Source organism: Oratosquilla oratoria, chromosome 23 (genome assembly GCF_046742065.1).
Source record: "Oratosquilla oratoria isolate Oo_2021 chromosome 23, ASM4674206v1, whole genome shotgun sequence".
Classification (NCBI taxonomy): Eukaryota; Metazoa; Arthropoda; class Malacostraca; order Stomatopoda; family Squillidae; genus Oratosquilla; species Oratosquilla oratoria.
In genome coordinates, this window is record NC_134799.1 from 38,362,752 (window position 1) to 38,377,751 (window position 15,000).

Below are 15,000 nucleotides of genomic sequence, written 5' to 3' on the forward strand. Positions count from 1 at the left end.
GCATTAATAGATTCACAAAAATACCATCAAAATGGAGCAAAAAAAAAAATTAATTGTATGTGTATGTCTGTGAGAGTACGTATGTGTATGTATGTGTGTGTGTGTGCGTGTGTAGATATGTGTGTATGCGCGCGCGCGCGTGTGTGTGTTCATTGTGCGCATGTCTACGTACTTACATAGGTGTGTAAGTATATATATATATATATATATATATATATATATATAGTACATATATAACTGTGTATATATATATATATATATATATATATATATATATATATATATATATATATATATATATAAAATTTCCGACAGTCACCCCGGGAATCGAACCGAGGCCTAGTTACGCCAATCCATTACCTTACCGACTGAGCCATAGGAGCTACAAAAGGACTCCAACTTGGAGCTCATCTAATTCCCGAAGAATCTAGGTAGACTGCTAACTGCCATCTTTACCTAATTTTCACAGAGTCCCCGAGCTCAACTCATAAACAGTGGTAAGCTTGGTACAAAACCTTGATGAGCTTTCGTCGTTGTAAATACCTGAAGTGAATCACTAGTAACAGCGAGAATCATACAAATAATTTCCAACAATTTCCCCAGGAATCAAACCAAGGCCTAGCTTGAGACCAAACCACTACCTTACCGACTGAGCCATATGAACAATTAGCAGTTTTATATATACATACATATAAATATACATACATATATATATATATATATATGTGTGTGTGTGTGTGTGTGTGTGTGTGTGTGTGTGTGTGTGTGTGTGTGTGTGTGTGTGTGTGTGTGTGTGTGTGTGGATGGGTGGATGAGTGAGTGTGTGTACGAGTATGGGTGTATGTGTCTGTGTGTGACTCACCACGGTATTAGATCACGTGTTGAACTCGTGATCCAAACCTGATATGAAGTGACAAGGGGATGGATCAGCTGAACATTACAAGAAATCAGATTTCAAGGCCGTAGTATTTAGTTATACCATCACTGAGTACTACACTTCATACCTAGTTCCGATTTTTTCTATACATTCAATATAGCTACATGTTCGTAATTTTGCGACGGCCGGGTTTGATTATTTGAATTATAACGCTGCTACTAGCGATTTGTTCCATGATAGTCACAACGGCGAAGTGAGTAAGAGTTTTGTTGTTGCCATGCTCACGGGTGATGTTGGGATTAGTAGGACACAGAGTTTAATGTTGTAGTGTTCAATCGATCTATTCCAGCGTATTAGACATTCCAATGTAAACAGCTAGATTGGTAGCGGGTAGCACGGTTCCTATTGTTGCAAGTATACGAGTAGTTACAAAAATGGGATATCTGTCAATTGTCGTTTGTCTTTGTATTTTCCTGAAAACTTTACTCTGGCACTGGATTGTATGCTTCTTTATTCTTTCGTCTTTCTTGACAGCGGAGAAGTATGATTCATAATAAATAGGAGTTGTCATTTTGATGTTATGACTAGAAATGCTGTTTGTACACCATCGTTCAATTATGTGGCTGGTTACCCTATTTACCTCTTCGTTCCAGAACTCATTGTTCATGAGCACCTGTGTCTTTTATTTCTTTCTTTATGAATATCATGTAACTTGTTACAGTGTGTACAATCTCTTCTAATGTATGCTGAGATTTTTTAACTGTGGCACTCGCTGCGATTTGCGGCTCTAGTGAATACTGAAGAAAAAAAATCACTGCTCTGTTGTTTGACGAGGATGTAAAAAAAAAAAAAAGGAGGGAATTATCCTTACTGCTTTATATTTAAAAAAATAAATACCGATAATTCTGAAGGGTGTTGTCATGACCAAAAGCAAAATTATCATCAATATACCAGTAGTACATTCAAAGTTTGGGAAACTAGCAAGTTCAGTTTCAATACTACTCGTTGAAGATAAACTTGTAAACAGTAAATTACTCCTAAAGGTAATTTCACAGATATCTCTTCCGTTTTTTTTTTCACAAAAAGGTGTTTTATCCCTGCATCAGCCAAGAAGTCCTTTTATCGTTATCTCAGTGATGTAATCGGATGTAAATTCATCATGGTAAACTCGATATGAGATGTACTGAATTGCTCTATCCACAGGAATATTTGTAAAAAGACTTTCGACGTCTAACAAAGAAATACTCAATATGAATCATTACAGTAAAGTCGAGGAAATATGTAGCCGGTATAATGAAATATTTTAAGAGGCCATGCTTAAAAGAATTACCCCAAAAATCTTAGTTATTTGGCACGTTAGGGCGATATAATTCCATAATAATAATAATAATATATATTTGTGATATATTAATATGTGCATATAATGGGTCTCAACTTGTTACAAGGTTTATGGGTTTTAACATGACCATGGCAAAAACTTAGTCTAATTCCTCCGGCTGCAGCGTTCATAATATCTACTGATTTATTAATTTTCGTTTTTATTCCTACAATGAGGTCATGAATGACTTTTGCAAATTTACAAGTATCACTGAGGATGTTATCGAAAAATAACAAAAATAGAGTGAAGTTCACAATAAACTATTATGACATGAAATCCTCGATTTTAATCCACAAGAAGAAAAAGAAGTATATAGACATACGACAGTTGACAGACACTCCATATTGTTTATAGATACACTTGCAAATAATTGGAACCTTGCAACTCGTATATTTGTTTATATAAGGACATCTACCATGAAATTCTACAATCATCTCTCTTACTGTTTGTCTTCTTGAGCGATTAAAGGGCACAATATAAGGATAAATAATAACACAACCCTGACAAAGAAAGATTTAACGGACAAGAGCATAATGTTGATAATAGAAAACTTAAAACATTTAAAACAATTTCCATTAGGATATGTCGCGTTGGTAGTTGTTGTTATTGTGGCTACGACAGTTTTCTTCTAGTGTTCATGTTTTTTTGACTATTTACGCTATCCCATGGCTATCACGCCGGCTTTTGACGGTGAAACAATTTACAAAGTTTCTAAAGAAGCCAAACAATTTACAAGAACAATAAAAAACATCGAGAAGATAAGTAACATTGAATTCGTCATCTTTAATTCAGATTTCATTCTACAATATTTGTCTACCTACAGAAAGATGTATGTGCTTTGTGCGCGCGCGCGCGTGTGTGTGTGTTTGTGCGCATGTATGCGTGGGTGTGGATGTGAGCGTGAGTAGGTACGTGTCTGTGTCTGTGTAGGTATATATGTTAGAGTGTATTTGTGTACATATATGTGTGTCAGGGTCTCGAGTTCATGTGTTTATATCTGTATATGTATTTACTTTATTGTACTTCCCTAACTGTAGCACACAGCAATGAAACAACACTCATGTGATACTCTTACTCCAATTTATTATACCTGTGCTTGTGTGCGTGTGTGCGTGCATGTGCATGTGTGTGTATTCACCTTGATCTTTGGATCACGTGCTGGACCCGTGACCGACAGCTATTTCCCTCCCAGAAGAGAGCTCAGAGCTCGTATGACCGATCTATGGGTAATGTTGTGACCTTCCACGGACACACACACACCCAACTCCCCGCCCACGAGAGTTGGAGTAACCCGACTCGAAGCGCAGCGATACTGAAATTATTTCAGCCCTGGGCAGGATTCGAACCCCGACCGCCGTAGTGACAGTCAGGGACTCTACCAACCCCGCCACCGAGTCGTGAGTGTGAGTGTGTGTGTGTGTGTGTGTGTGTGTGTGTGTGTGTGTGTGTGTGTGTGTGTGTGTGTGTGTGTGTGTGTGTGTGTGTGTGTGTGTGTGTGTGTGTGTGTGTGTGCGTGTGTGTGTGTGTATGTGCGTGTATGTGATTCACCATGGTCTTGGATCACGTGTTGGTCTCGTGACCGACAAATATTTCCCTCCCGGAAGAGAGCTCAGAGCTCATATATGACCGATCTATGGATAATGCTGTGACCTTACACGCACACACTCACCCAACTCCCCGCTCACGAGTGTCGGAGTAACGACTCGCAGCGCAGCGATACTGAAATTGTTTCAGCCCTGGTCGGGATTCAAACTTGGACCGCCGTAGTGGCGGCCGCGAACGCTACCACTGCGCCATCGGGTCGTGCGTGTGTGTGTGTGTGTGTGTGTGTGTGTGTGTGTGTGTGTGTGTGTGTGTGTGTGTGTGTGTGTGTGTGTGTGTGTGTGTGTGTGTGTTTGTGTGTGTGGGTGTCTGGGTGTATCTGTGTGTGTACATGCGAGTGTGTGTATGTACATGGACATATTTACTTAGTTGTAGTATACAGATTAGAGCAACGTTTGTGTGATCTTTCCTTTTAATATCCAATATATCATTCCTTGACCCAAATTTATGTGTAGTTCCACACTGATCTATACCCTTACTTTACAATTAAATATAATGTTCTATAAGAATTAATATATTGTTCCGGCTTAGGCTAAATTTCCTAAATTGTTCCAAGTATTTATGCATTTGTATGAAAAACTACATTTCTTCACATTTGTTAGACATTACGTATTTCTTAATGCGTCCTCTTGTCTCCTTAAAGAGTAACTATTTTGTAAATAAAAGGTGTCTAATTTTACCAGGATTGGTTGTTAGTACATCCCATAGTCAATAATAGCTCAATAAAATACACAAAAAACTCTTATGTTTTTCATCTATTGTAATTTGAAATTACTGATCCTATCCCTAAAACGTCGTCTGCTTCGGCCATTCTCCGACAATCTATCCGTGGCGCCACCAACTCAGCAGTGACGTCATGAGTTGTGTTCATTTTTCAAGCATTATCATGGACATTTTATTTGATGAATGGTGATCGTGTCGAGTGACGTAGGCTATCTAGTATAAAATTTAGGAATTAGAAAAATGAAGAAAGAATTAGTGAGGAAAATACGCAATAAAAAGAAAATAGGAGAAATGAGGCAGAGAATAATAATATATCAATAACGTATAGAACTCAGAGTGAAAGGCTGAAGATAATAACGATAACCGCCCAATAGCAATATTATTCATGTACAGAACATACACGCACAGCTAAATGATGGGGCTATATTCTCTTATGATAATACCAAATGCCCTTTTTAAAGCATATGCAAAACAAATTATAAGAGATATTGTTTTAGGAATTTTATTATCAAACTGACAGATAAGCTTAGAAAAATAAAACCAGGAGAAACAATAGGTGAATAACAAAGAAATTTTATAAAGAGAATATATATAACAAAACGGAAAACAAAACAAAACAAGACAGAAGTTAGGTTAATTTGGAAGACTGGGTGTTGAAACAGGGCCGACGCATCGACGAAGTAGGGGAACTCTACATCACTAAGAATTATGTAATTCAAATTACGTAAAATCACATTCTCGGACAGGCAGTATGAACGCGCTGCAGGATTTTGTGTAGGACAACACTGCAAAAATACTGACTGCGTCACGTATACTACCCTTGCTCTTTTTAGTGCCCAAAGGCAGCATTGCAGAATCAATATGGACACAGGTAAGCACCAATTATTCACCAATATGAAAACGTCTTCAGAGATATTGCGGTTCAAAGTGATAGCCCATAACTATTCTGTCTATCCACACATTTTGGCTATGTCAAAGATATTTAGGAAGTCGAAACTACTCTCAAAAGACGATAGAGAACTCTCAATATCACTGAAGGAATTGCTTATTTTGCTTCAGGATGTTTGGGTTGGTACACAACTCATGACGTCATCAGAATTAATTCCAAGAGATGGCGCCGTACACTGTATTTTAGAATGCAAATTAGCAGTCCCTCAAATTGTACTTTTGAGATATTTGTTTAAACATGGTTCTCGTGAAAACTGATAACATTACAGAAGAAAAAATATGCAAAGTTGTACCTGGGTTTAGTGTTTAATCTTTAAAGCCTTCTCATACCTAATCAAGAGATTTTTTCTGTCAGTTTAGTTTATCCTCTTTAGCGACCAGAATAATATAACCAAATCACCTCTTTCTCTTCGATCTATCAATGTTAGCAAATACAGTGCTTTTTGTCTCTCCTCACATGACATACCTGCCAGACTGAGAACTAATTTAGTTGCTGACCTTTGTATTTACTCGATCTTCCTCATATCCCTCACTCTGTTTGGAGACTACAACTGACGCATATTCCAGTCTTGGACGGATAAGATTTTCTATGAGTATGTTATTTGTTTTCGGTTTTGCTTTTAATCAACGCTTTATCCAAATGGAGGAAAACCACTTTCATCCTCTGTATAAATTCATACATCTCTCCCACAAAATTCCTGAGATACCTGAATATTTCTCCTTTTCCGAAAAATAGTTCAAAGATGGGACTTCAGAGCTATTGCCCATTTACAATACTTTGCATTTGTTGATACTGAAATTCATTTGTGGGAATGCGTGTGCGTGTGTGTGTGTGTGTGTGTGTGTGTGTGTGTGTGTGTGCGTTTGTACGTACACACACACACACAAACACACACACACATTTAATACCAGCTACATAGTTGGATTGTCGGCAACTAAACCGGCTCCCTCCTGGTGACCCACTTGTGAGGAGGTTGTGTTGGACACCCAAACGGAGGAAAAAGACCATCAAAAGAGGAGATGAACTCTGAAACAATAGCCATCCAACCCCGTCATGGGTCACTAATCCACGCGTTTACCATGCGTGGTATCCATACGGAGCCTGGGCATGGGAGTTCTGGAGGCTGAGCGATGTCCCAGTGCCGTGCCTTCAACACGACTCTTTGGTCCTCTATTCAGGCCAGGATGGGTGGCCCCTCTTGCCTCGGAGAGGTAAATTAGCTGGGGTGACTTACTCGAATCTGTGAGTCAGGCACACCCTGAGTCAAGCAACTACCACCTGGGCCGTTACCGCATGGTCCGTGGTTGTCACCCGCTATTATCAAGGTGCTGGGTACCCGCTATGAAACATACTTATTGTTTTGGTCGGCTACAATGCGGTTACCTGCACCGACAGAGTTGGTTATGTAGTATGTGTTGCCCCCTCCCCCCATGGTTCTGGAACCAGGAACGTGAACAGTTCTCTCCTTTCAAACTCTGTAAAACCCAGAAGGCTGAGGATTGTCGGCTCTTGGTTCCTGAGACGAGAGCCACATCAGTGGACATGGTATAGTGATGCCGGGGCTGTGGCCAAGGAGATCAATCACATACTTGTTAACACTCTTTGTAAGATGCTACAGAGATGCAGGGTTTATCGAAGTGCTGAATTCCTTGGGACCGATCATAGCCTTGTGCTCGCCACACTAAGAATGCGCATCAAATCCAGGAGAATCCAGAGATTTAACCCACCTGGATTTCATCTGGATAAATTCAGGGATAATGTGTGTGCCCTGGAGTATATGGTAGCAATATCTAATCAGTCAGAAGCACATGACTCTCTTGAGGACACTGAAGAACTGTGGTACACTTTTAGACGTAAAACTGAAAGCTACCGAGCAGAGCATTGGAGAGCGCCCAAAGGTCAAGAAGGGGTGTTGCATTGTGGGAGACATTGGAAAGTATAGAGTTAGGCCGTGCTACCGGAATGGCTAGGAACCTGGACCAATACAGGACTCAGGAACAGCGGACTAGAGCTCTCATGAGAATGGACAAGGAGAGGTACGTCAGGTGAATCGTTGAGGATGTCGAGGGATGTTTCAATGAAAACGACTTCAGGTCTGCTTATCGAGCCATGAAAAACTCCACTCCAAAAATGTGATTCAGAGGAGCACAATCGCAACAGCTGATAGCGAGGTAGTGTCATCTGTGGAGGGGTGTAGCCCCTTTGGCGAGTATTTTGTGCAGTTGCTCATGGGTGACCCTCCAAGAGGACAACTTCCCCTCGATGGTGTTCAGGTGGCGGTTCCTGATCCATCGATAGACGAATCTCCGCCCTCTCTGACAGAGGTCAAAGAGGCTGTAAGTTGAAGGGTGGAAATGCAGCTGGCATCTGCAACATCAGTGCGGAGTTGCTGAAAACTGGAGGTGAGGCCATGATCCGCGGGTTGCCTGGAGGTACTGTCTGTTGTCTGGTAATCCGGTACCATTCACTCTGACTGGAAAAAGGATCTGGTCGTTTTTATCTGAAAGGGGATATAGGACCGGCAGGACTGCAATAACTACTGCGGAATTATACCCCTCAGTCTACCAGGTAAAGTGTTTGCCCACCTATTGCTGACACGGGTTCGTCCCCATCTGCTAAAGTTTCACAGGCCTGAACAGTCTGGGTTCACGCCAGGTAAGTCAACAACTGATCAGATCCTAGTGTTTCGTATTCCTGTGGAGCGCCGACGTGAGTTTTAACAGGAGTTTCGTGCGGTTTATGTTTATCTAAAGAAGCCGTTGGACTCGGTGCATCGTGGAGTGCTCTGGGATTTTCTACAGATCCGTAGGATTCCTGCAAGGATTGTTGACTTCATATATAGCTTAAACTTTGGCACACAGAGTGCTGCAAAGTATGGAGGCGGCGTGTCTAACTTCTTTCCTTTTGATTTGGGAGTGAGGGAGTGAGGTGAGGGTTGTCCTTGCCCCAACACTTTTCAGCACCTGCATGGATTGGGTATTGGATAGAGTTGTCGATCAAAGTAGTTGCGGAACATCCATTGGCAACACCAAGTTCACTGACATTGTATTTGCTGATGATCCTGTCTTTCTCGCTGAGTCGTTGGAGGTCTTGGTTGCAGCCCTCAAGTCACTGCACAGGGAGGCGAGGCCGCTTGGACTTTAGGTCTTCTGGACAAAGACCAAGGTCAGTTCAGGAGTTTGGGGTCTTACTGGATGACACAGATCAGGTTACCTTGGTGGTGCAGTGCATAACAGTGGTGGACCATCAAGAAGTACTTCGAAGGACTGGCATTACCCATAATGTTATAGACTAAGATTCGAATCTTCAAGTCACTTGCGCTCCCTGTCCTGCTGTTCGGCTGTGAGACATGGACATTGAATGCTGGCTGGAAGAGGCGTCTCAATGTCTTTGGAAATAAATGCCTTCGGAGAAACAAGAGGTATCGCTGGAATGACTTCAGCATAATTTGTGAACGTCAACTCCGGCTTTATGGGCGTTTCCCTGGTGTTGATCCTACTCAGAAGGTTCCTGTCTCCACAAGAGACAACCCTCGATGGAGAAGATGAAGGTGACACCCATAGAACTCATGGGTGGGGTAAGTTGACTGAACCTATCGAGAGTTGTTTGGAATGGGAAGGATGGAAGGGTGTATGCATGAGAGCTTGCTGCTCGGAGAGACCGTGAAGGAGACTGGCGCCCGCGTGTGGGTAAAGCAATGTGCTTCCTGGCGATGATGTTGTCGATATATATATATACATACATATATATATATATATATATATATATATATATATATACATATATATATATATATATATATATATATATTTTTGTGTGTGTGTGTGTGTGTGTGTGTGTGTGTGTGTGTGTGTGTGTGTGTGTGTGTGTGTGAGATCGTGTGTTGAAACAAACACAAGCACACACATAAAATGAAGCACACATACACATACGCACGCCCGCGCGCTCACACACACATACACATACAAACACGCGCACGCACACACACACACACACACACACACACACACACACACACACACACACACACACACACACACACACACACACACACAAACACATTTCCTATCCCAAAATTCGAGGATAACATTTCTGGCTCAGTGAAAGCTTTTGAAGGGCAAAATAGGAGAAACTTACTGGAGGATAGATGACAACTTGTCACCTGGGGAACATATGAGTAAAATTGTGGGGAAAGACGTATGGATTGCTGTAGAAGATTAAGGTGGTTATTCACAATATTGAGTGGGAGATGATGAAAAAATAAAGAAACCCTAATCTTTCCAAGACCGAAATATGTATCAATTAAATGTCCCTTACAAAAGAGCAAAATATGCAATAACGAAATTAGTTCGAATCCTGGAGAAAAAAGGGTTGTGGGAAGGAGACGAAAAGTATTAGATTTGCTAACGCTGAAGTGACTTGTATATAATGTTTAGGTCGCTAATGGAGGTGGATTACGATGACAGAAGTCATCCATTGGTCAAAAATGGGAGACCTTCACGAGGTAATTGGAACATATTGACATAAATCTAAAAAGAGAGTTTTCCACACCGATGCATAAACACTTTGAGTAGCCTAGAAGGTAATATATTCTAACCTGGAACCACATATGAATTTAAGTCTTACTGCGATTGTTAATTGGAAAACAAAGTAATATAAACCCCATGAGCGTTGTTCCTTTCATTTATACTACAGTTAGGTAAATACAATTTGGTAAACACAGACGCGCGCGTACGCATACACACGCGCGCGCACACACATACACATTTCACCCAATCCCTCCTAACATTTCTTATTTTCTATACTTCCTAACTGCCTAATATTCCCCTTTACATTTCTTACTTCTTTACCCACTCGCTTCTATATACCTACACCCCTACTCATCCCAAAGTCTATATCTCACCACCTTCTCCGAGCTGGTTCTGGTAGTTGCAGTAGTATTAGTAGAGGTAGTGTCGAGGGGTTCGTTGGTATCAAAAGATCGGTCAGTTAGCGAGAAGCCACAGCGAGAGGATGGAGGACTGGAACGTGGAGATGAGATCCCTCCGCCACGGCCGGACCTGGGATGGAGAGAGGGTTAGATCACATTAGCTATAGAGTATAGACCAGTCGGTCTCGTTTAAGAATAAACGAAAAACTAATAAACAAAGAAATTATTAGATAAATAAAATGTGGCCGACTGATCACTGTTATTTTGGTTATGTGAAACAAAAACCAATAGTAGTAATGATAACAAATAATAATAGTAATATAAATAAGAATAATATAAAACAAAAAATAACAATAATAATTAGAATAATAATGATAGAGAAAATATTATCAATAATAATGATAATAATAATAATAATAATAATAATAATAATAATAATAATAATAATAATAGTAAAATATAATTATAATAATAATGATGATAACAATAATTATATATTAATGATGGTAACAACAATAATAGTAATAAGAAAAAATAAAATAATAATAATAATAATAATAATGATAATAGTAATAATCATTATTATTATTATTATAGTACTAGTAACAATAATACATACATATATCAAAGGCTTTTTTCCCCTTACAAGGGAGGTAGCCAAAAAACAAAGGCATAAAAACCACTCCTACCCATTCCATCCCTACATACTCCACTACCATTCACTCCCCTCCCATCCCTCTTATCTTGACTCTTCCTGAATAACGGATCATCCCTGGATCTCGCGTACTGCCCTGTGTCAGAAGCAGTGTCACAAGGCACAGCACATCCACAGCAAGGCCGCTTCATTTAATCATCGACTCCCCTTTCCATTCCCTCATGCAGAAAGAGAAGACGGGGAGAAATTCCTTCGGACTGTGTCAAAATATCATCCACAAATACTCCCCCACCCACTCTCATGCATCACAGCATCATCCATACACAACCCTTCTCCATTCACCCCTATCTTCTGTCCTCTCCCGTCCCTCCTCATCACCTTCTTTCCCAATGCCCTTTTTAGCCCATCAATCTATTTCGTCCTTGGTTACCCCCTCAAGTTCACTCCTTCCACCTCTGCTTTCCACGCCTCTTTTACTAATCTTTCTTCACTCATTCTTTCCAAGTGTCCAAAACATCCCAATACTCTTTCATCATCCCTATTTCCCAACTCCCTTTCCACCCTCGGTCTCCTCCTCACCTCCTCATTTCTCACTCTATCCAGCCTAGTAACCCCTATCATACTTCTCAGGCACCTCATCTCAAACACATTCAAACTAATCCTCCCTTCCTCTCTTATGTTCCATGTTTCTGTCCCATACAGTGCTGTCAGCACAATCACTCCTTCATACACGACTCGGTGGCGCGGTTGGTAGAGTCTCCGACTGTCACTACGGCGGTCCGGGTTCGAATCCTGCCCAGGGTTGAAAGAATTTCAGTATTGCTGCGCTCCAAGTCGTTACTCCAACTCTCGTGGGCGGGGAGTTGGGTGTGTGTGTGTGTGCGTGTGCGTGTAAGGTCACAGCATTACCCATAGATCGGTCATACGAGCTCTGAGCTCTCTTCTGGGAGGGGAATAGCTGTCGATCACGAGCCCAGCACGTGATCCAAAGACCAAGGTGAATACTAGAGCTCCGTGGGCTACCGAATAAGACAAAAACTTTCAATGGTGCAAGGAGAGCAGGAGGCTCAGGCTGTATTGAGTGGGAGGGGGATCACCTGTGGTTACCCAACATGATCTAGAACAGTGCTAGTAGTGTCTATCGAGAGGAAATGCAGCGAAATCAAGAAGGATCAAGTGAAAATAGCGACGATTTTAAATCGAACGTCGACGCGAACGCAGAGCCCTCTGGAGGCTCTATACCGAGACTTAATGTAAAGATAGGCCTTAAAACGCATAGAGGACCGCTAAGGCTAAGTACTGATGATTCTTTTTCTGGATTTGGTAAATATGAAAGAAGAAATTTGAGTCGAATCATAGACATGGAAAGGGAGATGAGCTTTAATGGAAACTCATGGCATAGGGAATTTATGGAACTAAAGAAAGAGATTATGAATTCAAGAAAAGACTACTTCGAAATAACCAATGAGGTGTGTGATCTAAAGAAAAAAATTCTAAAATAAATAATGAATTAAATGAATTGAAAAAAGAACTAATTGAGGTTAAATGTGAAATGAAAGAATGAAAAAAAAAATAACACCAATAGTGAGAATTTAAAAAAGAGGTAAATCACAAAATACAGGCAATGCCTGAAAAAATTGAAGAAAATTTAGGAGAGGAAAAAACGCAGATTAAGAAATGGAATGAAAACAGAGAAAACGAAGAGATAACTTTTAAAGAAATAGTACAACAACAAATGCAGGAGAATGCAAAGGACACAATTATTCAAGTTATCAAAGAGAAAGCAAATCGGGTTTGAGATACAGTGGGTAAAAAAGTGTATTGTTTTATATGGACTAAAGGAAAAACATGGCATGGTTAGGTACTTCAGGGAAAAAGGAGAAAAGGAAATAGCAAAAACAATTCTAAATGAAGTACAAGACGGAGACCAAGAAGCAGAAAAGGAAATAGAAGTACATAGAATAGGACAATATTCAAAAGAAAGAAATCTACCTCTAGAGATAAAATTAAGGTCACAAATGGTAGTAGAAGACATACTAGCAAAATCATGAAAGTTAGCAAAGAGAGAACGCTACAACAATATATGGATAAAAAGAGAAATGAATGTTGAGGAAAGAGAAAGAGAGAAGACACTAAGAAATAAAGCTAAAAAATGTAAAGAGAATGCTACAACAATATATGGATAAAAAGAGAAATGAATGTTGAGGAAAGAGAAAGAGAGAAGACACTAAGAAATAAAACTAAAAAAATGTAAAGAGAATGCTACAACAATATATGGATAAAAAGAGAAATGAATGTTGAGGAAAGAGAAAGAGAGAAGACACTAAGAAATAAAGCTAAAAAAAATATAAAGAGAAATGAGGCTGAAAGAAAGTAGTTTTATTGGAGAGTCTTAGACATGGTGCTGAGAAAATGGTACGCTCGGGTAAACAAAACGAGAGGAATAGAAAACGAGATGGAGAAGGAAAAAATTAAAAGTGGCTTATACTAACATAGATTGATCTCAGGATTAAGTGAACTAAATGATTACCTGTCAGAAGAAAAACCAGACATATTGGGAATTGCAGAGATGAAATTAAGGGGTCCACTACCACCAAACAGTGTTGGACATGGATTATATAATCATTGGATCAAAAACAGAAACGAGGAGTCATATTTCTGGCCAAGAAAAACTTAAATGTAACGAATGTTACAGAAAGTATAAAAAGTGTGGGATTGATCATGATAAAAGGTGAAGATAGTGACATAAAAAGTAGAAATTTTGTAGTGATTTCCGTGTCCCCAAAAACGAGCTCTTGGAAACAGGGTGAGCATTTAAAAATGTTAGAAGATACAAGGCATTCATTAAACAAGATGCTGAAGGATGGAGGTAACCTGGTACCTCTGGGAGATTTTAACAGCAAAGAAATCTGTTGGGAAGAGATAATAGTGAAAGGTGGAGAGGATCTATGGGGAAATCTATTACTTGACATGACTATGGAATATACAATGACACAATGGGTAAAAGAAATTACCAGATATAGAAGTAAAGAATAACCATTGAGACTAAGTTTAATATTTATAACAGAACTTGAAATTCTGGATAAAATTGAATGCAAAACACTATTTGGGAAGCGTGATCACATATTAATAGAATTTGAGCTAAAGGAGGAATTATAAAAAAAAAAAATGAGTAACACAGAAAAGGAAGACTGATGTACAACAAAATGGACTTTGGGAAATTTAAGAAATTCTTTCAAAATGCAAATTGGGAAAAGTTCTATAATGAAGGGACACAAGTGGAAGAGAAATGGATTATTTTTATGGAAATTTATAATGAAGTAGATAAATACACACCAAGACAGAAACAGGAACAGATGTATAAGTACTATTCAACAAAAGATGCAGTGAGGCAAAAGATAAAAGACATAAAGCTTGGAAAAGACTGGAGTATGCTGCAACAATATGGTCACCCAGTACCAAAAAGAATATAAAGAAAATTGAAAGACTCCAGAGAGCAACTACGAAGTTGGCCCCAACACTTTCAAACCTATCAGGTGAAGAGAGATTGTCAAAACTGAATTTACCAACTGTGGAACAAACAAGAGAAAGAGATGACCTTTTGATCATCTACAGAATCATGAAAGGCATTGAAGTCCTTGATAGAGAGGACTTATTAAATTGGGATAAGAGAAATATCAAAGGACATGAAAAGAAACTTAAAAAGGCCAGTTATAGAAGACACTTGGGAAAAAAAAAAAAATCCACACATAGCGGTGGATGTCCAAAACAAACTGGATGAAACAGTGGTGTATGTAAAAAACTATAAACAAATTTAAGAGCAAACTAGACACTGTGAGATACAAAGATGGGACACCATGAGCATAGCTCCCCTGCCCGTAAGATA

The 15,000-nt window shown here is 39.6% G+C and overlaps 1 protein-coding gene across 2 annotated transcripts in view; it reads right to left on the bottom strand.

Annotated features, from left to right (window-relative positions):
- Positions 1-15,000, bottom strand: part of LOC143038078 (uncharacterized) — a 620,937-nt gene that overhangs the window by 101,371 nt on the left and 504,566 nt on the right. The window contains exon 6 of one of the 2 annotated variants that reach the window (XM_076207001.1): positions 10,436-10,589. In XM_076207001.1, the coding sequence (XP_076063116.1) occupies positions 10,436-10,589 (154 nt within the window). Of the gene's footprint in view, positions 1-10,432; positions 10,590-15,000 lie in introns of both variants that reach the window. The other variant, XM_076207000.1, reaches the window with a different exon arrangement.